This window comes from Pipistrellus hanaki, assembly GCF_964339955.1.
Source record: "Pipistrellus hanaki genome assembly, chromosome: 3".
Taxonomy (NCBI): domain Eukaryota; kingdom Metazoa; phylum Chordata; class Mammalia; order Chiroptera; family Vespertilionidae; genus Pipistrellus; species Pipistrellus hanaki.
The window spans coordinates 106,253,268-106,276,433 of record NC_140505.1 but is presented as its reverse complement, the minus strand read 5'-3'; the positions used below and the strand labels follow the sequence as shown (position 1 = coordinate 106,276,433).

Below are 23,166 nucleotides of genomic sequence, written 5' to 3'. Positions count from 1 at the left end.
TTCCATGCCAAGATAGCCCCTCCCCAGAGGGGACTGCGGAAGACATCTCTGCCAGCCCTCACCTCTAGAAAGGCCCATTGCTGCCATACTGCCCAGGTTCTCCCCCCACCCCTGCACCCACATGCACCCTGTCCCACTCTCCGCCAACCGAGCACCGTTGCCTTTTGTTCACAGTGACGGCTCCTGTGCCCAGGCCAGTGGGGGCATGGAGGACTCCGTGGTGGCAGCCGGCAGACCCAGTGCCCATCCCCCGAAGGCTCAAGCCCAGGAGCTGCAGGAGGAGGAGGAGAGGCCAGGGGCGGGGGGTGCCTCCCCAAGGGCTGGCCCCCACCGCGGGGCCTCCCCTGGCCTGCAGCAGCCTGCCCTGGCGACAGCGCTCTGCTCCCACGCCCCGGCTGCCTCCGATTACGAACTCTCCCTTGACCTAAAGAATAAACAGGTACCCAGGGCCTCTAAGGGGGGTGGGGAGGGTGGTGAAGGGGCCCTGCTTTTGGGAGCTGTCCAGGGTACCAGGGATCTCCCCATCTGGGCCCACCTTTGCTGCAACTGCATCTTTTTTTTGCCACCAGTTCTCTCAAAGTGAGCTAAATAATCTGCCCTTCTTCACAGCTCAGTCTCCAATATAACCAGCCCTCACTTGGTAGGGTCACACCCTTGCAAGGCCAGGCCCTTAGACAGTGTGTCCAGGGCTCTGCTCCTCTCACCATATGGAGGAAGCCTAAGCTGCCCCACAAAGCATTACACAAGTGGCCTATTGTTCTCTGGGGAAGTTCCACAGCCACTCACTACTTAGAAGAGATAGCCCAGTTTATATGCCCACTCAAAGGGCAGTCCCATGCCTAGGCGCACACAGGCTCAAATGAAGTTCAAAGACTGGTCTCCTGGTAGAGTGAGGATTCCCAAGATAAACCCAGGTTAGGGGAAATCCAAAGCTCCCCTGCTGGAGAACAAATCCCTTTGAGGGGTTCTAGCAGGAGAAGAAAGTGGTCAGTAATGTGGTCCCAGTTGAACCCCCAAGATGATAATGCCACATTTTTTTCTTAGTGGACAATTAAGAGACCTAAAGGGAGATCTATAAATATGTGTGTATATATGCATGTGTGTATGTGTGTCCGTACACACGTGTATGAGTGTGCTTAGAGAAAGACATTATGACTTGATATTGCTACGAAAGAGCCTTGTTCTTGTTCTAGTAAAGCTGTGACTTCAGGAATGCCAGTTAAGCACTCTGGTTTATCATCAGCAAAATTGGGGATCAGATCTTGAATCATCTCCAAGGTCCCTTTTGCTCTGAAATAAGTAGGTTCTAAAGAACCAATCTTTAATACAGTGGACAAGGTGAGTCTTAGGAAGGGAAGCTAATAGAAAGGTCAATAAAACTGAATCAAGCCAGACCAACCTCATGTCTTTCTTTAGGCATCAATGCAAAGCTATTGCCCTGGACCAGGGCCAGCTGCAGTACAGTGCACCTGGCTCTCAAATGGTACTTGATAAAATCTCTTATGATAGCTATGCAGACATGATAGAAAGTAGATTAGCTCACAATATAATCATATGAGTTCTTAAACAGAATTCTCAAAACCGTTTATTTTCCATCAGTGCCAATTCCAAGGTGAGCGGGTCCTGTCAGGATCAATCACTGTAACGAGGCAGAACTTTCTGATGACACAGCTAGCAGGGGACAGCTAATACTTTGATGATAGAATCCAGGACAGAAAGATGGTTTGTGTGAAATAAGTCAAATTAAACATAAAAAAATCTAAAGTTCTGCTCTTCACTTTGAAAAGCCCACAGCACTCATATAAGATGGGCAGGCTTGGTCCTGGGAGAAAGGCCCAAGGGCTTCAGTTCACTGAAAGCTTAAGATGAGTCAACAGCCGGTGAAGCAGCTGCCAGAGAAGTGAGCACAGCAGCCTTCACAGCAGGGTAGGCAAGGCCCCAGAAAAGGGAGCAGCCGCGGAGCCCCGCAGTGGCTCCTGCTCGGGCCTGTCTGGAGCCCATGCTTGGTTCTGGGGCTTTGTTTAAGGGGGAAAAAGGAATCCTGCAAGATTCTCCAGGATTGGCTGGAGACATGGTGAAACTGTAGCCATGAAGACAATCTTTAAGTATGGAAGAACTGGCATGTGATAAAGAGATTACATGTATTTTCTTTCATTCTAGGCAAAACTAGTGGTACTAATGTATGAAAACTATAGGAGAGGAAGATTTTAGCTTGATTAACAACTAGAGCTGTTACAAACTCAGAATGTCTTGATTGTGAAGTAGCGAGTCCGTGCAGTGGCTGGAGCACAGCCCATCTGGAACACCCCGGGGTGATGGGAGTGGCCAGTTGGCCCCGATGAGGGAGTCCTCTCAATTCCCCAGGACTCTGCTCCTTGGGCACAGAGACCATCTCTATTCATCTTTGTACCCCTCTTAGCATCTAGCGGCATGTCTTGGACATAATAAGGGCCCACTGAGTGAATCTTTTTTAACAACTATGATGTGCAAGGCAACAAGGAAGGAGAGCACGAAAAGAAAAGAAGCATGATCTCTCCACAAAGAGATTACAGCTCAACTTAAGGAGCATCCAGTTAATAACAGCATAGAAAACTCATGTTTCAGCTTGGGCAGATTGATTCCTTTAATGCCAATTACTAGGTGGGAGATAGAGTGCACAGGATTCTGATTAGTTCCATGGACACATTTTATAGTGGACATGACATAGTGCAAATAGATGGGCTTGCACTCAGGCCAGCAGGTGTGGGGCAGGAAGGTGAGGGTTAGTAGAAGTGACAGGATCCTCATGCAAGGTGGACCCAGCCTTGGGAAGGAGCTCACCTCCCCTGGCTCAGGTGTCTCTCTGGGCCAAGCATGTCTGGAGGTAGAAGGAAGGGGAAAAAGATATTGCCAGGCTAGAGAAAAGTGATTGAAAACATGGCACACATTTACTAGAGACTGAGCTCTGCTCCTCTCTCTTCTTCTGCACATGAACTATGTGACCTTGAAAAAGTTGCTTAATTTCTCTGGGCCTCATCGCTTCACATCTCTTTGGGGCTTCGTACATACTGTTCCCTTTGCCTCCACTGCTGATGCTCCTACTCCCTCCATACTCCTGCACTGGGCCTCCATCACTCCTCCTCTTGCTTTGGGACTCACTTCCCATGCTCCTTCTCCCCATGGCAGCTCTCCCTGCCCTCCCAACACGGCACTCCCATAGCCCTGGGGTTCTCAGCGCTCCCACAGCCCTGGGGTTCCGTCATAGCTGTTCAGCCCTGTATCATCGTTTCCTGTTTCCTTGACTCCCTCTTGAAAACAGGGCACCTGACTTATATCCCCAGTGCTGGACATGGTGCCTGCATGAAGAAGATACTGGAAAGATGAAAAGGGGAAAATAATAACTCAGTGACCTGAAGGGGGTTGGGGACGGGCATGAAGCCTTCAGCCAGGACGTAACTCTAGTTTTCTTTGAGATCTTGGTTTTAATATTCTGATCCCATGATTTCCACCAGTCACACAGATCCTATAGTTCTTGGGCTGGAAGGAATCTTGGACAATCATCATTTCCCCAGCCCTCCAACCTGCCAGCCCTGCTCCATCAGCCAGTCTAGGATCCCAGGCATTTTCTCCCCTGCATCTGCTTCAACCCCATATCCCACTGATGTTACCTCTCAACTATTTTTCAAGTCCCACTCTCTCCTGCCACCTCCTGCCCCCACTCTAGGCCAGCCCACTACCGTCTCTGGCCTACACCCCTGGACAAACCCCCACAGATCTCCCTGAAAGTTGTACCTCTTCCAACCTATCTCCACACTGCAGCTGAGTCCTCCTTATAAAGAGCACATCTGATCATCGTACTCATACATGTAGGACAAACTCTTCTCACGGCTCTTCTATCACTCCACATCATGGCCCTCTTGGAGTTCCAGCCATTCCCATTTACCTTTTTTTCTGTCTCCATGCCATCCTTTGCCTCCGGGCCTTCACATGTTTTGTTTGCTGGGAATACTCTCCCTTCCCTCCCACCTCCCACCCCCACCCCTGTCCCTCAATCATCCTCTCCCGGGTGATCTCTCCTCACACTTCAGGGCTCAGCCCTGCTCCCGAGCCTGGCTGTGTGCTTTCACTGGGTACCCCACTGCTGGCGCTGCACTGTCTGATAGCTGTCCTGCTCTAGGGCAAGGACTGTGTCATTCTAGGGTTATCACGGAGTTGAGCAGTTTGTGAAACCAAATACCTCCAGGGGTGCTATTCACTTCATAGTCTGTGTGAGGAGCAAACACTCCCTAGAGCTGGGCACTAGATGCTGCCCTGCTCTTGCCCAACATTGTTTTCCTACACCCAGCACATCTCTGGTGCCTAGGAAATCCTCAATATTGGGAGAATACATGAAGGAGGGGCTTCCCTGATTTCCAGGCTTCCCTGATTTCCCCGTTCCCAGTACCTTCCCCACAGTCACACAGTGAGCAGGCCCTCCTGCACAGCTTCTCTAGTCCTCTGCTCCCTCTCCCCTCCTTCACTTTCCTCACAATGAACCTTGGAACTATGACCTTGAGGGACATGCAGGTCGCTTGGGAGCAAGGGGGATGAAGGGGGGCTTTTAAGAAAGTGGCTGTGGTGATTTCCAAATTCATTCAGGCTTTCTAGAGTTGCTTCCTGTTCCTGCCACTGTCGAGAGCAGCCCCTTGGAGCCAGTTTCAGGTGTCTGTATTACATGGTTCTCTGTGCTGTCCAACTAGGGCCATGGAGCTGTAGTCAGCGGCATCCAGGTCCTGTTCCCCAAGTTAGGGTCCTGGATGGAAGCATGTCTCTTCTGGAAAGCAGCACTTCCCCAGTGGGTCCCCTATACCCAAGCCTCAGGGTCTAGCCTCACTATGGGGGTAACTCTCAAGGGGAGAAGTGCTGGTTTCCAATTCTCTGGGCCTTAGTTTCATCTTAATAACTATGATGTGAAATAAGGGGTTGTACCAGATGTATCTGAGGACCTGCTCACTCTGAAGGTGAGAGCCCTACCATGGGCAGGGAAGGTCCCAGGGGACTAGCTGATGGTGAGGCACATCAGGGTGAGGTACTAGGCATTTCCTGTTGCATTCAGTGCAGCTGCTCTGGCCAGGGCCTGTGAGAGGCCTGGGGACACCACAATGCAAAAGACACAGTCCCTGTGCTCAGGGAGCCCACAATCCAGTAGTGGGCACTTACATGTAACCTGTACTAGCTGGCATGAAGGGCACTATGTGTTGGGCATAGTACTAGGCATTTCCTATGCATTATGTCCTTAGCTCTGCACCATATCTCAGTGAGTGAGGTACTATTACTCACCCATCTAAGAAGAAGAAGACTAAGGCTTAGTGATAGAAAGTAACTTGCTCGAGGATACATCCCAGGTATGGGTCACCCCTCATGCAGCCACAACTTGGACTTTACAATCTAGGATTTTAACCCAGCACCTGCCACTACGCCATTACAGTGAAGCGTAGTTCCAAGGAAGTGGCACCCAGTGCACTGTGGGAGCACTGAAGAGGGCAGCAGCCCAGGTGGGGTTCAAAGCAGCTCACCTGAGGGTGTCTCTGACCTAGGAGTAGCTGAGCTACAGCGCCCACTACCCCTACCTGACTGTAATCAGGGAAGGTCCGCAGGGTGGCCCTGCTGGTGGGCAGGTCTCAGTGCCCTGCCATGTTGAGCATTTCTGTATTTGGACAATGGGCAGGGAGATGGGCACACAGACAAGACGCAGGGGCCACATCCTGCCCCGTCAGGCCAGCCTCTCCTGAGCTGCCCTGAGCATCTCCTAGGCTCCTTTGCCCTCCTCAATTCTGCTACTCAGTCAAGATAAGGTTTGCTTTGCCAAGTCCTGCAGGCTTATTCCATGTAATGTCTCAATGTTCTCAATTGAGAAATCTTAATCAGAGGAAATCCTTGCCCACATCAGAGGAAAGCCCCCCCCCCCCATTCCCATTCCCACCTCCCTCCCCCACATTCCTCAGCACCATGGCTCTCCAGCTTGCTGCTTTCTTCCCCACCCTGACTTGGTGGCCATCTCTCAGTAGCAACCTGAAGAGGAAGCATGTTCTAATTAACACTGAGAGACTCATGAGAGAGACTGAGCCCGGAGCCCTCTTCATTGCTTCTTCTGGCAGAGGCTGAGAGATTGCTCTCTTGGGAGGAGGGGAGGCTACAATTACCCATGATTCAAAGGGTTTAGACTCAGAGAGAAGTGAGCAGAGCTGCTCCTTGGCCTAGAGGCCCCTCCCTCCCACATCTATCTCTGAACTCTCTGGCCTGGCCCTGCTTAAGAACAGGATTAGGGCCCTGACCAGATTAGTTCAGTGGATAGAGCATCGGTCTGTGGACTGAAGGGTCCCAGGTTTGATTCCGGTCAAGGGCATGTACCTTGGTTGTGGGCACATACCCTGTAGGAGGTGTTCAGGAGGCAGCTGATCGATGTTTATCTCTCATCAATGAAAAAAAAAATTAATAAAATATATATAATTTTTAAATAAAAGAACAGGGTTAGGGTGGGTGGCGCTGACCTAAGGCACTGTCAAGACCCCAATCTCTATGGGAAGCACAAGGTGGAGGGGGGTGTGTATAGCAGTGTTTTTCAACCTTTTTTGGGCAAAGGCACACTTGTTTCATGAAAAAAATCATGAGGCACACCACCATTAGAAAATGTTAAAAAATTTAACTCTGTGCCTACATTGACTATATATAAAGTAATTCTCTTGAATAGGAATCAAATAAACACAAAGAAAGTATTTTATAATTACTTTATTATGAAATATTAAGTAAACAAAATAGTGAAAAATTATAAAATTCTTGTCTTGTCTGCACCTACGGCACACCAGGCAACATCTCGCGGCACACTAGTGTGCCGCGGAACAGCGGTTGAAAAACGCTGGTGTATAGCATTTGACTCCAAGCCCAGACCCAGAAGAGAACCTGGATTTTTATTTCCCCTGGGACATAGGAGAAAGTTCAGTTTAGTTCATGTCTACAAGCATTTATTAAGTCCTAACCATAGCCCTGGCTCAGCGCTGGGCACCAGGGATGCAGAGACTGTAAGTCTAGCCTGTAGATGCAGAGAGAGCACTGAGGGTGGGGGAAGGAAGACAGGGGGTGTGGCAGGCACAAAACTGGAATAAATGGGAGATAGTTGCATTTAATACATTGGAACAAATGGAGAAGAGCCAACAACTGACAGTGAGCAGTTGTTCCATGCCAGGCTCTGGGCTGAGTGCTATACATGGATCAGAGGATGACTAAGACATATCTGAGGCCTCGAATAACATATGCTATGTTGGAGTTTGGGGGAGAGAAGGAAGGATTAGACAAATACCACAAAGATAAGTGGGGTGGGGGTGGGGACATTCTCTGTGGGGCCCAAGGCAGGGAGACCTGGTCTATTGGGGGACTGAAAAGGCTTTGTGGATGAGGCACACTGGAGATAGGTATTAAAGAAAGGAGCTAAGTTTTACCTGGAGGGAAGGGGACAAGAGTAGGATTTGGGGGTGGGGAGAACATTGCAGGCTGAGCAAATGCTCAGAGCGAGAAAACTGAGCAAAGGGGAACTGCTGAGTGCATAGACTCCATGGAGTAGACTCTGGGAGGTAGCTGGGCCAGATTTTCAGGAGGAAGCATTTATACGTCTTTTGGGCACCAGTCTCAAGCACCAGAAAGCCTGTGTTTATACCTGCTTTTTGAGAGCAGTGATCAGGGTAATTGGGTGTAAGGTGGAGATGAGAAAGAAGCAGGGAGGCAGTGAGGAGGCTGCTGGAGTAGTCCAGGTGGGGAGTCAAAGAGAGCCCACATGACACCAATGTGGTGGAAAGGTCGAGGTGATTGCAAAGGATACTGGGAGAGGGCATGACTATAGAACTTTGAGGCTGATATATGTGGAGGATAAGGCAAAGGAGGACCCAAGGACAAATGAAAGGTTTCCCAACTGGATGGCATGCAGCCAAGGTGCTATTAGGCAAATAAGGAAGTCCTTGAAATTGGTTTGGGGAGGTGGGGAGAGACAATGGCTTTGAATAGGTGGATAGGAGACCCATGAGCTGTTGGAAATGCAGGATGAAGGCTAAGAACAGAGATTTGAGAGTCATTTGAGAGTCATTCTGGCAGAGGCTGATGATTACATTGTCATCATCAGATAGCTACCACTTACTGATCACCTACTATGTGCCAGGTGCTATGTGAAATAACTTAAGCCTCACAACAAGCAGCAGAGTCAGCAGGCTCAGACTTATTTAACAGATAAGAAAACTGAGAGATAGAAACATGTTTAAAGTCAACCAGCAGGGAAGAGGTAGATCTGGGACTGAGCATATCCGCTACGGCTTTCTCATCAATCCATTAAAGTAGAGTGAAGTTATGGCAGTGCGGACTAGGTTCTCAGGCAAGAGGTAAGAACAGAACATCTTTAGAGTTGCCACAAAGACTCTGCCAGAGATAGCTTCCCTCTTAATTACTTGTTAATTATCAACTACCAGGGGCTTCTCTAATGACTTCCAACATAGAAACCATGGAAAATGTCCAGAAGTGCATAAAAAATAATTAAAATGTGTTCGAAAATAGAAGATGGCACATATATGACTTGTAACTGACATGCTTAGGGATTTTGTGGTCAAAATGTAGGATTTAGGAGCTCTATTGAGACAGGAGAGCTGAGGACAGAGTTTCAGGGTGATAAAAATATCAAGAGCTGCAGAAAAGAGTGAGGAGGAAGATTGAGGATTGGCCATTAGGTTTAGTCACTAACGATCATTTTAGAAGACGGGTGGGGTCAGGAGGCAGACTGCAAGGAGCAAGGGCACACAGGGTTGGATCAGCAATTTGGCATCTGCTCACAGAGTAAGGCAGAGGGTGTAGACTGGTTCTCCAAGAGGTTCGGTGGAAATAAAAAAAGATTGGGCTGGTGCCCCAGGCAGGGGAGCCAAGCAGAGTTGTGTTTTAGCCTGGGGAGATCTGGGAGTATGTAGGCTGATGGAAGGGGCAATGGAGGGGTAAGGGTTGGAAATACAAGTAAAAGAGAGCCTAGAGGATGAAGTAAATGCAGAAAGGAGGCAAGAGAGATTGGGGTAATCAGTTCTAGGAGAGGAAAGTTGCAGGTCAGATTAGGAGGGTTTTGGAGAGTCACAAAGATAACTTTGGAATTAATCCTTTAATTTATCCAATAAATATTGAAGGCCTACTATGGATTGAGCATTCTCCAAGCATTGGGGATAAAGCAGTGAACATGGCCAGCAAAGTCTCTGTCTTCATGAGGCTTATAATCTAGCGGAGGACTTGATGGAACAGACTCAAGAATTTAAACTCAGGTTTTCTTCTCTACTTTGACGAAGCATGGACAGTGGCTGGTAGAAGTCTCCTAGGGTTGTCCCAGCTAGCCTCCTGCCTCCTTGATACCATGCAAGGAGGATGGGGCCCCTTTACTGTTTTGGAAGCATTTCAGGAAATGAGATTTCATACTTTCCCTCTATTGTCAATAGCATCTCATAACCTGAAATGAATGCTCTTGGGCGTGGGATTTCCCTAATAAGTAGACCAGGTAGAAAAGAGGTGTAATTTCCTATCTGGTGTCAGTTTCTCTTGGTGCTTGGGGAAGGGTAAGAGGGAGACAGAAATTGAGAGAAGGGGGCAGGTAAGTGGTCAGTTCCCCTCACTCTGTACTTCTCCTTGGAGGACTTTCCTGCCTAAGCCAAGGCCAACCTACATTTCAGGCCTCAGGAAACTTGCCAGAGTTCTGCAGGGAGAACAGCCGAGCTACAGTACTCTTTCCTTTCTGGCACAATTTCTGCAAAAGCAGGAACAGAATGCCTGGAGGGCAGATGTGTCTCTGGAGCTCCTGGGTACATGTGGTCATGCTCAGATAAAGACCCAGTAAGCAACTGTCCAATTGGTATGGTGGCAGAATTCTAAGAGGGTCACCGGACTCCTGCCCCTTTGTGTACACATCCTGCACAACATCCACCAGTGTGGGTGGGACTAGAGAATGGAGAGAGAGAGATCACGCCTATCATTAGGTTACCAATCCATTGATGCTGAGGTCATCAAAACGTTGGTCGTCCTGGATGGCTTGATCTGATCAGTTGAACTCCTTTAAACAAGGGGAAGCATCAGAGAGACCCTCTCCTATTGGCCCTGACAGGGCAAACAACCCTGCTGTGAAGCGGGCCCTGTGGCTGAGAACAGCAGGCAGCCTCTGGTAACTGAGGCCTCAATCCTAAAATCTCAAGGAACTGAAGTCTTTCCACAACAGTGAGCTTGGAAGAGGATTCTGAGCTTACATGAGATTGACACTTTGGTTTCAGCCTGGTGAGATTTCATAGACAGAACCCAGCTGAGCTGTGTGCCCAGACTACTGACATGCAGAACTGTGAGAAAATAAACGGGTGTTATTGTAAGCTGCTAAATTAGTGGTTACTTGCTATGTAGCAATAGATAACTAATACACTTAGTATGATTTTTTAAAGAGCATATTGAAGGCCCCTACAATATGAAGATCATGATGACTGGGAGAGCTTCCTGCTTTCTGTTTATGCTCTTGTACTTTATAAAATGCAAATACTTTTGGGAGGAGTCATATAGGAAGCCTTTTGGGCCACCCAAACCTTAATATGAAGTTTTCAAACTATCTTTAGAGAGGGTTGAATGTGGGAGAGAGAGAGAGACAAGTAAGGGCACAGGATGATGGGACTAGGAGAGAATCTTGAAGATGAGGGCATTCATTTTCCCTGGGACTGTTCCAGAGGATTGGGATTATGTCTGTGAAGTCTCCTTGGGTAGGAGGGTGCCCCCACTGGTCCAGCTGTGGGGTACCCACAGGGTGGGAACAGAAAGGACTGCTGGAGTAATGGGGAGGCAATCATGCCAGCTGCAGTCCCTGGTGGGTTGAGTGGAGCAGGAAGTGAGTAGAATGATTCTTTCTATTGAGGAATGAAATTTGGCCTATTTGTACCCCTCCCACGCCTGGTTCTGGGGGAACATGGGTGGGATAATGCTGTTCTTGCTGTAAGTTGTTTATCTCAGCCCACCTATCCCGACTCTTAATTCAGGAATGACACTTCATGGATGTGGAGTGTATGGTTGTGACTAGGACATAATTTCAGGGCCTAGAACACTTTCTCGATATCTGAACTTCCCTAAAGACTGATTGGAGCCCACAGTGCTACCATTTGTCTGTCCATCCCCTTAACATAGTCCTTGCCCCTTATTTAACTGCAAAAATCCCCAGGAAAGGGCATGGCTAAATGACATCTCAGTGGGAATATCTTCCAAGTCCTTTTCTGATAAGAGAGAAGTAAGAGCATAACCTAAGGCAGTGGTCAGCAAACTCATAGTCAACAGAGCCAAATATCAACAGTACAAGATTGAAATTTCTCCTGAGAGCCAAAAACCAACTTCTGTGCATGGGCCATGAAGTTTCAATCGCACTATACGTGCACGCCCGCACATGGCATTTTGTGGAAGAGCCACACTCAAGGGACCAAAGAACCGCATGTGGCTCTCGAGCAGCAGTTTGCCGACCACTTACCTAAGGGTTAGAAAAGACCGGAGACTGGGGACAGAGCTGAGAGGATGTGAGTAAAGTGGGATAAATTGGCCCCTTGTCAGACATTTTCCTGGGTTCAGATCTACCCAGACGAGGCAGTGTGCTTCTACCCGCAGCCCCTCCACGCCGGGCCCTGTGGTACAGCTCCCATTGATGAGAACAGAGGAGACTGGAATCATGAAACACAGCAGCCTGGAGGGCCTCCCACTCTTGAAACAGCCATCCACCCTCCATCCTCCACCCACCCATCAACCTTTCAATTAAATTAACATTTACTCAGCACCTACTACATGCCAGCCCTTGGGTTGGGTACTGGGAACACAGAGATGATCAAACCCCAATCCCAACCCTTACGATGCCCAAGGGACTGCCCCAATGCAGGGACAGGAATGCTGAGAGGGGAAAGCAAAGGACAGGAATAGCAGAAAAACTTTAAAGCATTTCTGTTTAATTTTTTAATTATTTTTAAATGTGCACAAAAGTAGAAAGAATAAACTGCCTTGCAACCATCACCCAGCTTCAATAATTTTATTAGTATTGTTTCATCTAACCCTTCCACTTTTTTGATAGAGTATTTTAATACAAATTCAAAATATTTTGCATTTCACCCATGAATACTTCCATAGGCATCTCTGATAGAACATTTTATTTTATTTTGTTAATCCTCACCCAAGGATATTTTCCCATTGATTTTTTCTTTCTTTAGAGAGAAAGTGGAAAGGGGGAGAGTGAGAGCAAGAGGGAGGGAGGGGAGAAGAGAAGAGGAGAGAGAGAGAGAGAGAGAGAGAGAGAGAGAGAGAGAGAGAGAGAGAGAGAGAGAGAGAGAGAGAGAGAGAGAGAGAGAGAGAGAGAGCAATTTGTCGCCTCTCATGCAGGGAACCAGCGGGAGCTCTAACCCGAGACCCTAGCAGACGGATGCTCTGACCACCGAGTAACACTGGCCAGGGCTGTTAGGAACATTTTAAAATCACCACCAAACCAGCAATATCTTACTACAATCAGCAATACCTCTCCCCCCTGCCTGCGCCTTTACCAAGCCCTGGAACCCATTCCTGCATCCTACACTTCTAGGGGCCTTGCCAAGGACTTGGTATCTCCTGCCAACATGCTGGTTTTCAGACCTGAACCCCTCAGTGTTTCCCCAGTTGTGCAGCCTGGGTCCCTGCAAAGTTTAGCCAGGCGACTCCCTGCGTTGATGGACAGCCATCAGCCCCATGTTTTGAAAGGGCCAGAACACCCCTTCCCTTACTGTGCTCTTCCTCCTCTCTGTCCTTCAAGATTGAAATGCTAGAACACAAATACGGGGGCCACCTGGTATCCCGGCGCGCAGCTTGCACCATCCAAACCGCCTTCCGCCAGTACCAGCTCAGCAAGAACTTTGAGAAGATCCGCAATTCGCTCCTGGAGAGCCGCCTGCCGCGCCGGATCTCCCTGCGCAGGGTGCGCGCGCCCATGGCGGAGGGCCTGGCGGCGGAGAGGGCGCTCATGGAGGGCTACGGCCTCCTGGGGCTGCCGCTGGTGCGCGCGCCCTCCCTGCCGCCCACCCTCGCGGGCACGCTCACCGAGCTGGAGGACTCCTTCACCGAGCAGGTGCAGTCCCTGGCCAAGTCCATCGACGACGCCCTCAGCACCTGGAGCCTCAAAACCATGTGCTCCCTGCAGGAGAGCGGTGCCTACCAGATCCACCAAGCCCTGCGCGCGAGCGCGGGGCAGCCCGGCCTGGAGGCGGAGACACGGGAGCAGGAGAGTGCCGGCCCGGGGTCCGAGGAGGAGGCCGCCGAGGCCGCGGGCCTGCCCCCGGGCCACAGCAGCACCCTAATGATGGCTTTCCGGGATGTCACCGTGCAGATCGCCAACCAGAACATCTCCGTCTCCTCCTCCACCGCGCTGTCAGTAGCCAACTGCCTGGGCCCGCAGTCTTCCCCGGCCCCAGCGGAGACCCTGAGGGGCCAGGCCGAGCTGGGCGAGGCCCGAGGTCAGGAGGCTCCAGTGGCCCCAACCGAGAGCCAGGGAGATGCGCCCGCCGAGACCACGTGCGCAGAGGCGGGAGTTGGGGAGACCCTGCACGCCTACTCGCCTGGAGCAGCAGATGGGGCGGCGGATGCGATGGTGGAGGAGGCCCCAGTCGCGCAGGTAGAGGAGGCAGAGACAGGAAAGATGGGGAAAGGGGCCGAGGCCGAGGCCGAGACGGAGGCTGGAGACAACTCGGAGCAGCTGAGCAGCAGCAGCACGTCCACCAAGTCCGCCAAGTCCGGCTCGGAAGTCTCGGCGTCGGCCTCCAAGGAGGCCCTGCAGGCCATGATCCTGAGCCTGCCGCGCTACCACTGCGAGAACCCCGCCAGCTGCAAGTCGCCCACGCTCTCCACCGACACCCTGCGCAAACGCCTCTACCGCATCGGCCTCAACCTCTTCAACATGTGAGTGAGCTCTGGCTCCTGAGCTGCAGTGCGTCCTGGAGGGGAGGGATGGGGAGGCCCTGGAGGGAGGGAAGACAGATTAGCAGGGTGCCGGGTAATTTAGCATGTCATCCAGTGTCCTCCCAGGTGGCATCTGTGCCGTGCCCGCTCCTTGAGATACTGTGTACAAATACATACATATTTTACTTTTGCTTGTTATTCATTTATTTTAAGAAAAATTAGGAACAAAATAGCATTTCAAACCCATGCTTTCACCACTGTTTCTGCTTAAAATGAAACTAGAATTCGAAAAGTCAGAGACTTTAAAAGAAAATGCAATATTCAGTAAATAACAGTAGAGATAACGTGAGGACTGAGCAGAAATCCCTCAGGTAGGATATGAAGTTAGGGACACTCAGCAATCCCCTGCGGTTGATGAAGAGGAGAAACAGGCAGTAAAGTGAGGAAAGGTGCATGAGGGACTGGGTGGGGGAAAGAGACCTACTTTAAGGAGTGCAGGTGGAAAGCAGAAGAGGGTGGGACAAAAGGGGGAAAGGGCAACAGAAAAAGAATGTGAAGCAAGCAGAGGTGTAATACAGAGAAGGGGAATGGAAGGAGAAAGAGAATGACTTCCAGAGCCCAACCTTTTCTCCCAACCAGAATGTATAGAGCTGGTGGCAAGCAGAGGGCACACACATGGAAATTTCAAGTTCCTGAGGCACTGATCTCCACCCTCCGTCTGGCCCTTTCTTCACAGACCTGAGCCAGGAACTATGACAGCCCTCCTGCCCACATGCATTATTTATTGAGTGCCAGGCACCATGACCACAAAAATGAGTAAGACATCCTCTGGTCTCCAGAATCATATATCCTGGGGAGAACAGTTACTGTTCATAAAGCATCTGCAATCTTCCCAACAGTATTAGAGAGAGCACAGTTATGCCATTTTACAGAAAGGAAACCAGCTCATATTAGTAAGGTGAGTTGCACACTGACACAGCTAGTAAGCAGCAGGCTTCGGTGAAGCCAGATCTGTCTGACTCCCAATGAATTGCTTTTTCTTTTACCTCAGGCTGCCCTCCTGGTGTATTTGTGTGTATCACTTGGGCATGCACACAAATGCTCACACAGACACTTGGGTCCCTCAAGACAGTGGTTCTCAAACTATCTGTGGTGAAGGACCAGTTTGGGTTTTTACCCAACACATTATGGGTCAATACTTGTGTAAAATACAATAAAAATGAACTGCTAGAAAAACAATCACATGCTTAGTTGTCCTGAAAATGTCAAAGTGCTATAAAAGGTTCTAAATGCTTACCCTCTATTTCTGTACTTATATTCTCCTGGGCCAGTGAAAAACAGTTCAGGGAGCAGCGTGGATTTGCAGACCACACTGTGAGCACAATTGCCTTAAGACACAGCACCCACACCCACACCCACACATAGAGACTCAACCCTGAGAAAGTAAATGCTGGAGAGCAGGATTTTTGTGTATCCACCATGCCCAGGGAAGAGGGGTGTGGGGGAGATCTTACTGCTGTTACCCAATCTCATCCTCTCCAGATTGCAGGGTGGGTACTGCACATAGACGACAAGATGCAGGCAGAATCTTGGGGACCTCTTGGCAAGCCTTGGGAGCCTCAGGATGAGATCTGATGGGAGTGAGGCCAGAAGAAAGAGGACACCTCTTCTCCTGCTCTGGAATTCACTCTGCTTGGCCAGACTTCCCCCTCCCCTCCTACCCCACATTACCTTTTCTCCCTTGTGGCAAGGTTCAGGAGAGTGAGGCTCAGGTGAAAGGTGATTCTGATGGAGAACCCCTCTGTGGAGGAAGGAATCCTGATATTTCCTGAGAATTCTTCCCAAGGACCTCCAGGCACTATTTTGGGTTGAATTGGCTGGAAGAACAGAAAAAGAAATCATGGATGGCCTTGGCTCACTCTCTACTCCTTCTCCCCACCCCCATCTGCACCCCCAGAAACCCGGACAAGGGCATCCAGTTCCTGATCTCACGTGGCTTCATCCCTGATACCCCCATTGGAGTAGCCCATTTCCTGCTCCAGCGCAAAGGCCTCAGCCGGCAAATGATCGGAGAGTTCCTGGGCAACAACAAGAAGCAGTTCAACCACGACGTGCTAGAGTGAGTGCCCCGCCATCTATGCACTCCTCCTCCACTCCCCACCCCCACCTCCCAGTACCTGCCCCCCTCCCCCTCCTGCCGCCACCAGGATGTCCAGAGGAGTAGGGGGATCTCAGCTGGGGAAGGACTCAGGGAAGAGAAAGGGCCCTCTGAAGTTTTGGTCATTTTCAAGAAATCCTCTCTCCAGTCTTAGCAGCTTCCTGATTGGCCCCAGGAACCACAATATCAGTGACCTTTAGCCAGTCCCCACATTTTGACCAGCCTGTTTCCCTAAAAAGTCTTTTATTTATTGGGCACATTGTGCACAGAGTACCATTGGTACAGAAACGGTCAAGGGTGATAAAAGTCCACCCTCTCTGCCACCTTCAGGAGCAGAGAATGAGCCTGGAAGAGAAGAGGGCTGTCAGTGCTGGGGCCATCTCGGCCTGGGGAACAGACCCTCACCCACCCTCTCTGTGCTACCTGTCCAGACCCCAGACCCCACACAAGCATCTGTCTGCTCCCAATCAGGGTCATTTTCATATCATAGAGGCAAACATGGGGAGAAAAAAAGGGGGTCATACTGAGGGTTTTTAGAGCAGGAAAACACTGACCATCCTAACCACAACAAAGAAAATTGCTTTAAAGTGTAATAGATGTGGGTAAGAGGAGGGCTGCTTCTGCCAGTGCTGGATGGGCAAGAGTGTGGATGGGCAAGAGTGTCAGTGTCTTCACACTCTCTCCCCCTCTGGAGATGCAGGGCAGAGGTGGCATTCCTTGGGGCTGAGGAGCACCCCTCCCCTGGCAAAGAGAGGGCGAGGTCCGAGGAAGTCTGCTCCAGGTCCTACTGCTCTCCGATGCTCCTTCTCTCTTCCACTAGGCCCCCTTAGGCTCAGATGTTCTTGAAGGTCATTATTCTATAGGGAGCCACCCCCACTTCCCTCCCTTCTTTCTCCTTAGATACAGTCAGCAGGAGTTTTTCCCTGGGGTGCTAGGAAAACCTCTCCTTTTTGTCCTTGCTCTTGGAATAGCAAGGGCCTGTTACAGAGGGGCAGAGGGCTCCTGCTACAGAGGGCCAGAGGGCTTTGGAAGCCTGGGAGTCACCCAACCTGTCTGTCAAGGTTGTCAATGTCAGAGGCCTGGCTTAGTTTATGGGGTGTTCTTGGTGCTTTGTCTTCTAGTAAGTCACTGCCCTCTGGGCCTGCGTTTCCCTGCCTGTGGAGTGGGGATATTGGATTATGAGGGATGCACCAGTTGCCCTCTGGAATCCTTGTCACATTCCTAAATTCACTAATAGGGTGGTTGTTTCTAACTGAGCACAGTCAGAAAGAGTGGCGGCTTGGACCCATAAGAGGGACCATGAAATCCCCAGATGGCCCTTGGTTGGCAGAACCGAGCTCCTGCCTGTGACTCTGGGTGGCCTTGGACAATTTGCTGTCCCTCTCAGATGGTTGAGATGCTCTGAATGCCTCCCAAAGGAAAGTAAACCAATGCCTGTGCAGCATTTCCCTGCACCCTCCTTTCTTCTCCCTCTGCCTCAGGCTCCTCTTTCCCTTTACCACACACCTGCTGTGCAGGGTGCTCTAAGGAAAATAGAAAGAGAAAGGTCGAGTTTTCCAGGTGCCTTCCTTCACCTGTTTTCCTCCATCTGGTTCACCTCTCTGGCTTTTTCTTTTCCTTTTTTAAATTTATTTATTTTAATTTATTTATTTTTATCTTTATTATTCAAATTATTACAATTGTTTCTCTTTTTTCCCCCATAGCTCCCTTCCACTTAGTTCCCACCCCACCCCCTGCCATTATCACACCCCCCCACCACCACTGTCCTCATCCATAGGTGTATGATTTTTGTCCAGTCTCTTCCTGCACCCCCACACCCCTTTCCCCTGAGGATTGTCAGTCCACTACCTTTCTATGCCCCTGATTCTATTATATTCACCAGATTATTCTGTTCCTCAGATTTTTTATTCACTTGATTTTTAGACTCACTTGTTGGTAGATATGTATTTGTTATTCATAATTTTTATCTTTACCTTTTTCTTATTCTTCCTCTTCTTAAAGAATACCCTTCAGCATTTCATATAATACTGGTTTGGTGGTGATGAACTCCTTTAGCTTTTTCTTATCTGTGAAGCTCTTTAGCTGACCTTCAATTCTGAATGATAGCTTTGCTGGGTAGAATAATCTTGGTTGTAGGTTCTTGCTATTCATCACTTTAAATATTTCTTGCCACGGTCGTCTGGCCTGCATAGTTTCTGTTGAGAAATCAGCTGACAGTAATATGGGTGCTCCCTTGTAGGTAACTGTTTTTCTCTTGCTGCTTTTAAGATTCTCTCTTTGTCTTTTGTTCTTGGCATTTTAATTATGATGTGTCTTGGTGTGATCCTCTTTGGATTTCTTTTGTTTGCGGTTCTGTGTGCTTCCTGGACTAGTAAGTCTATTTCTTTCACAAGGTGGGGGAAGTTTTCAATCATTATTTCTTCAAATAGGTTTTCAGTATTTTGCTCTCTTTCTTCTTCTGGCACCCTCATAACTTGGATGTTGGTATGCTTGAAGTTGTCCCAGAGGCTCCTTATACTATCATCATATTTTTGGATTCTTTTTTCTTTTCTTTTTTTCTTTTCTGGTTGGGTGTTTTTTTTTTTTTTTTCTTCTTTGTATTTCAAATTTTTTACTTGATTCTTGCAATCCTCTAGTCTGCTGTATATTATTTTTTATTTTAGTCAGTGTATACTTAATTTGTAGTTGGTCCTTTTTAATATCCTCAAGGGTCTCACTAAATTTATCAGTGTTTTCTAGAAGATTCTTGAGTAACCTTATAACCATGGTTTTGAACTCTATATCCAGTAGTTTGCTTTCTTCCATTTCTTTCATTTGTAAACTGTTTCTTTGTCTCCACATTTTGGCTGCTTCCCTGAGTTGATAGAGTAGCTTTGTGTGCTAGGTGTCCTATAGGGCCCAGTGGCTCAGCCTCCCCAGTTACCTGAGGTAGACACTCTTGGTGCATCCCTTTATGGGCTGTGTGCACAGTCTTGTTGTAGGTAAGCCTTGATCGTTGTTGGTATCACTGGGAGGAATTGACCTCCAGGCCACTTGGCTGTGAGGATCAGCTGTGTCTATGATGGGAAAACTTCTGTGCTGGAAACACCCTTATGAGGCAAGACTTGTTTCAGTGGGGCTTTGGTGTTCACTGAGTCTGCCCTCTGAGTGTGTCCCTTATGTATCTGAGGAGTTGTAATCTGGATGGTCCTGCTCTGATCCCTGCGTACATTGGATCTCCAAGGAGGTGCTAATTTAGCCTCTGCCTGAGGCCACCCAGCAGGAGCTATGAAGAGATCTGCAGATTCCTCTTCTTTGTTTGGGTTTTGGAGGTGCCCAGATGAGGCCCAGCTATGAAGCAATGCAAGCTACTATCGGGCCTTGGGCCTTCTTTTGGATGTTCTGGGTCTCTTTGACTTAGCTGAAGTTTGTTAGGTAAGTTTAGATTTCAAAGGACCAGGCCATTCATATGCAAAAGCCTCTGCACACAGCTTGGATGGGGCAGAGTCTCAGGGTGGAGCAAACCACAATCACTTCCCATCAGCCCTGCCTTAGGAGGCCTCCAGGGTCTCAGTGTCCCTTGGTGATCACTGCAAGCACCTCAGAAAGAAAGCCACCTTCGAGTTCCGCCCACTGCCAGACAGTCAAATTTCTCCCCATATGAGTCTGGGTCCCCAGAGTCTCACCCGGAACTGGAGTTCAGAGCAGTTGGGAGCTTGTGTCTCCCCGTGGATTGAAAAAGACAGCTGCATCCTCAGTTGCCAGCCCTCTCTGCACACACACACCTCTGTACCTCTGCACTTAACTTCTGAACCTCCTCTGAGTCTCAGTGTGCTTTTCTCTTCCCTTCTAGTTGTAGAATATCCATTCAGCCAGCCTTCCTGTGGTTCTGGATGATGTTCGTTTTGTCTTTTAGTTGTAGTTTTGAAGTGATTGTGTGAGGCGGCAAGTTCAGGTGTTTACCTATGCCACCATCTTGGTTTCTCTGGTCTTCTTGTAGTTTTCCTCTCTTGCTTTTTCATTGGCTTTGCCCCCTTTCCATTCTGTAGAAAGGTGAGTGGAGGTGTTGTGCCCTGTGGCTTTGTTATTTCGGATGTTCCAACACCCTGAGTGACCCTGCTTTGTCTCTAAGATTCACTTACAGTCCTTGACCTTCTGGGTCCCAAGTCCTGGTATTTCCTGGTCCTGGAATTTTGACCTGTCAGGCTCACATTGGCCTAGAGTATTGGAAACACACAGTTTTTCTCCAGTCCAAGTCATGCTGAACAGCACAATGGAAACTAATTGCCATCTTCCCTGGGAGACAGAGTGTGTGGGCTAGAGACTCAGACCAGCCATGCAGCCTGTGCTGGCAGGGGACCTATACTGGGCCCTGGGCTAGCATCTGAGGCAGAGCCAGGTCTGGGATGAGGAAAGCAATGTGTGTGTGCGGGCATGGGGGATGGGGGGTAGGCATGGGGTGGTAGGACAGATGGCTGGACCTGAGAGAAAGAGCCGTCCTCTGAACCTGGCTCTGCTCCTAACAGGCTGTGTAGCTTTTGGAAGGCACTTCGCCTCTAGGCCTCAGTATTCTCATCTGTAAAGCCAGAGGGTTGGGCTGTGTGACCTCAGAGGTCCCTACAACTCCTGTGAATCTATCATTGTTCCCATCTCCAATTGCATTGGTAGCACACTGGCATCTGCAGAGTCATCTGCCCTGAACATCTCCAGGCTCTGCCCTCCTGCCAGAGCATCCCTCAGGCTCCAGGGCAGCGCTGGCACTGAAGTTCATAGAAGAATAAGATGACCATTCACCATGCATTCAGCAAATATTAAGTGCCTACAATGTGCTGGAAATAGGGCTGTCCCAGTGTGTGTATATGGGATGAAGGAAGAACAGGAATGGTTCATGGCCTCAGGGAACTTACAGACCCAGGTGTTAATTGGGAGAGAGGAATGGGAAAGGGAGGCTGGTGGGGTGGGAGGTGGAGCAAGCTCCTGCTGGCATTGTGGGTTTGGGGAGGACTGAGTACAGAGCTGAGCCCCAGTTCTGCCCCAGTGAATGCCTCGGTTTCTGGTGCTTTTTTCTGCAGCCATGCAGGCTTGGGCTCTGAGGTCTCCGCACACTAGCCTCTGCACACAGAAAGGAGCCCTCTTCCCCCAAGTCTGCAGTGGGCTGACACTCGGTTTGTCTCCTGCAAAGAGCCAGGAGAAAGAAAGTGGAGAAGCAGGAGGAGGCAGGCAGTAGCAGGGGAGCAAGGCGCTGGGGGGTTTGGCATTTCCCTGCCTCTCAAGCCAACTGTCCTGGTATCTTTCGGATCCTCTGCTTCTTCCTTACTCCCACCAGAGAGGACACACAATAACCACGTCACCGGTGCCATTTTGCCCAGGCCTAAAAGGCTTCATTGGGATTCTGCACGACTCCCCTGCCCCCACACGGTGACATTCAGCAAGTTGCATTTGTTCTGTACAAAGCTGTTTGCTGAATAAAAGGACATAAGTCACCCATCCCCTTGGAAACTGAGACAGCCCAAGCCACAGCATTCTCTAGCCAGACAGAAAGGGGAGCGGTTGAAAGCCTCTGGGAGGGAAAAGGTGGGACCCCTAGGACCCCCCTCCCTATTTTTATGCCTGTGGGGGGCAGGAAGAGGGGCTGAGCAGGCTGCCTCAGCACTGCCCTGTTTCTGTTTGCCTCCAGAATCAGGCCCTCGGGGCTCCTAGAAGCTGACCTCTCCATCCCTTTGTGTACTACTTCCATAGAAGACACATTCCAAGAAGGAATGTATTCAACTGGGCTTTGTTCAAGCAATAATAGAAGGCCTTCTGAGCTCAAAGTGTCCTGTCCATTCGTGTTTACCTGGAAAGGGCACTTTTGTTTTCTCTCAAGGCAGTGGTTCTCAACCTTTCTAACCCTTTAATACAGTTCCTCATGTTGTGGTGACCGCTGAATAACAAGGGCTACCTGATTTAAAATAACCATAAAATTATTTACATTGCTACTTCGTAACTGTAATTTTGTTTGGGTTTTGGAGAACTGCTAGCAGGGTCGCCTAAGACCATCAGAAAACACAGATGTTTACATTATGATTCATAGCAGTAGCAAAATTACAGTTATGAAGTAGCAATGAAAATAATTTTATGGCTGGGGGTCACCACAACATGAGGAACTGTATTAAAGGGTCACGGCATTAGAAAGGTTGAGAACCACTTTTCTCATTTGTCCAATGAGATTAGGGTACCTACCTCCTATGAATTAAACATTTTAGATGCATATAAAGTATCTAACTCAACACCTTATGCTTAGTAAATTTAGCTATTTCTATTATGATCTTTTCTATTCGAATGCACAAGGCATTGGATACACCCCACCATGAACCCACCTACCCCCACACATCCACCCCCAACACAGGGAAACCGCAGACTCCTCGGGTCTGCTTTGAGAGTGGGTCTACTCCCCAGACACCAAGAACTTCTGGGGAAGGAAGGGACCATGCTGCACTCTGAGGAAGACCTCTCAGTACTGAGGAGACTGGGTCAGTGGCTGCCCAGAAGTGGGATGGGCAGTGGGAGCGAGAGAGCCCCAGGGATTGGGATCCTCTGGGGCTGAAAGCTTCTCCCTCTCAGTGCTCACATGGCTGGGAAATTCGGCTCTGCTCTACTTCCTTTCTGAAATGTTCGCTTCAGCAGGTGTGAAGGCCAGCGAACGGGACTGGCGGTGTTGGCTTTGAGTGGCTGTGAGTGGTCTCTTTTCGGGCCCGCGTGATCTTTGCAATGTGACCCTCGTGCAAATAAAGAGCATCAGTGTCTGTCATTCCCACGGAAGTGCCCGTAAAGGGCAGCTTTTGGGTTGAACTGCTGGAAGGAAGTTTCCTGAGTGTTCCTTCTCTCACTGTGTCTACTTCATTCTTTGTTAGATATGAAGAGTTTGACATTTTAGTCAGATTTCATTATTTGATTCCCATAGAAATGCGTTGGCCAGAGTGTAACAGATTTGTTCTGAAGGGACATTCAGAAATGAAGACAGGCTGTCTGTCACACTCAGCAGTCTGGAAGGCTCTGGAAGAAAGCATTTGAGGGCTTCCTGCTCCTAGTGCCCTGTGCTA

General features: G+C 49.3%; 1 protein-coding gene across 9 annotated transcripts in view; it reads left to right on the top strand.

Annotated features, from left to right (window-relative positions):
• The window catches only part of IQSEC3 (IQ motif and Sec7 domain ArfGEF 3), a 108,569-nt gene that overhangs the window by 52,558 nt on the left and 32,845 nt on the right, over positions 1-23,166 (top strand). For 8 of the 9 annotated variants that reach the window (XR_014794587.1, XR_014794588.1, XR_014794589.1 and 5 more), the window contains exons 3-5: positions 175-439; positions 12,809-13,947; positions 15,905-16,066. Coding sequence is in view for 6 of the 9 variants with exons in the window: in XM_084878389.1 (XP_084734515.1) it covers positions 175-439; positions 12,809-13,947; positions 15,905-16,066 (1,566 nt within the window). In the remaining 3 variants the exon portion in view is untranslated. The remainder of the gene's footprint in view (positions 1-174; positions 440-12,808; positions 13,948-15,904; positions 16,067-23,166) is intronic. The other variant, XM_084878390.1, reaches the window with a different exon arrangement.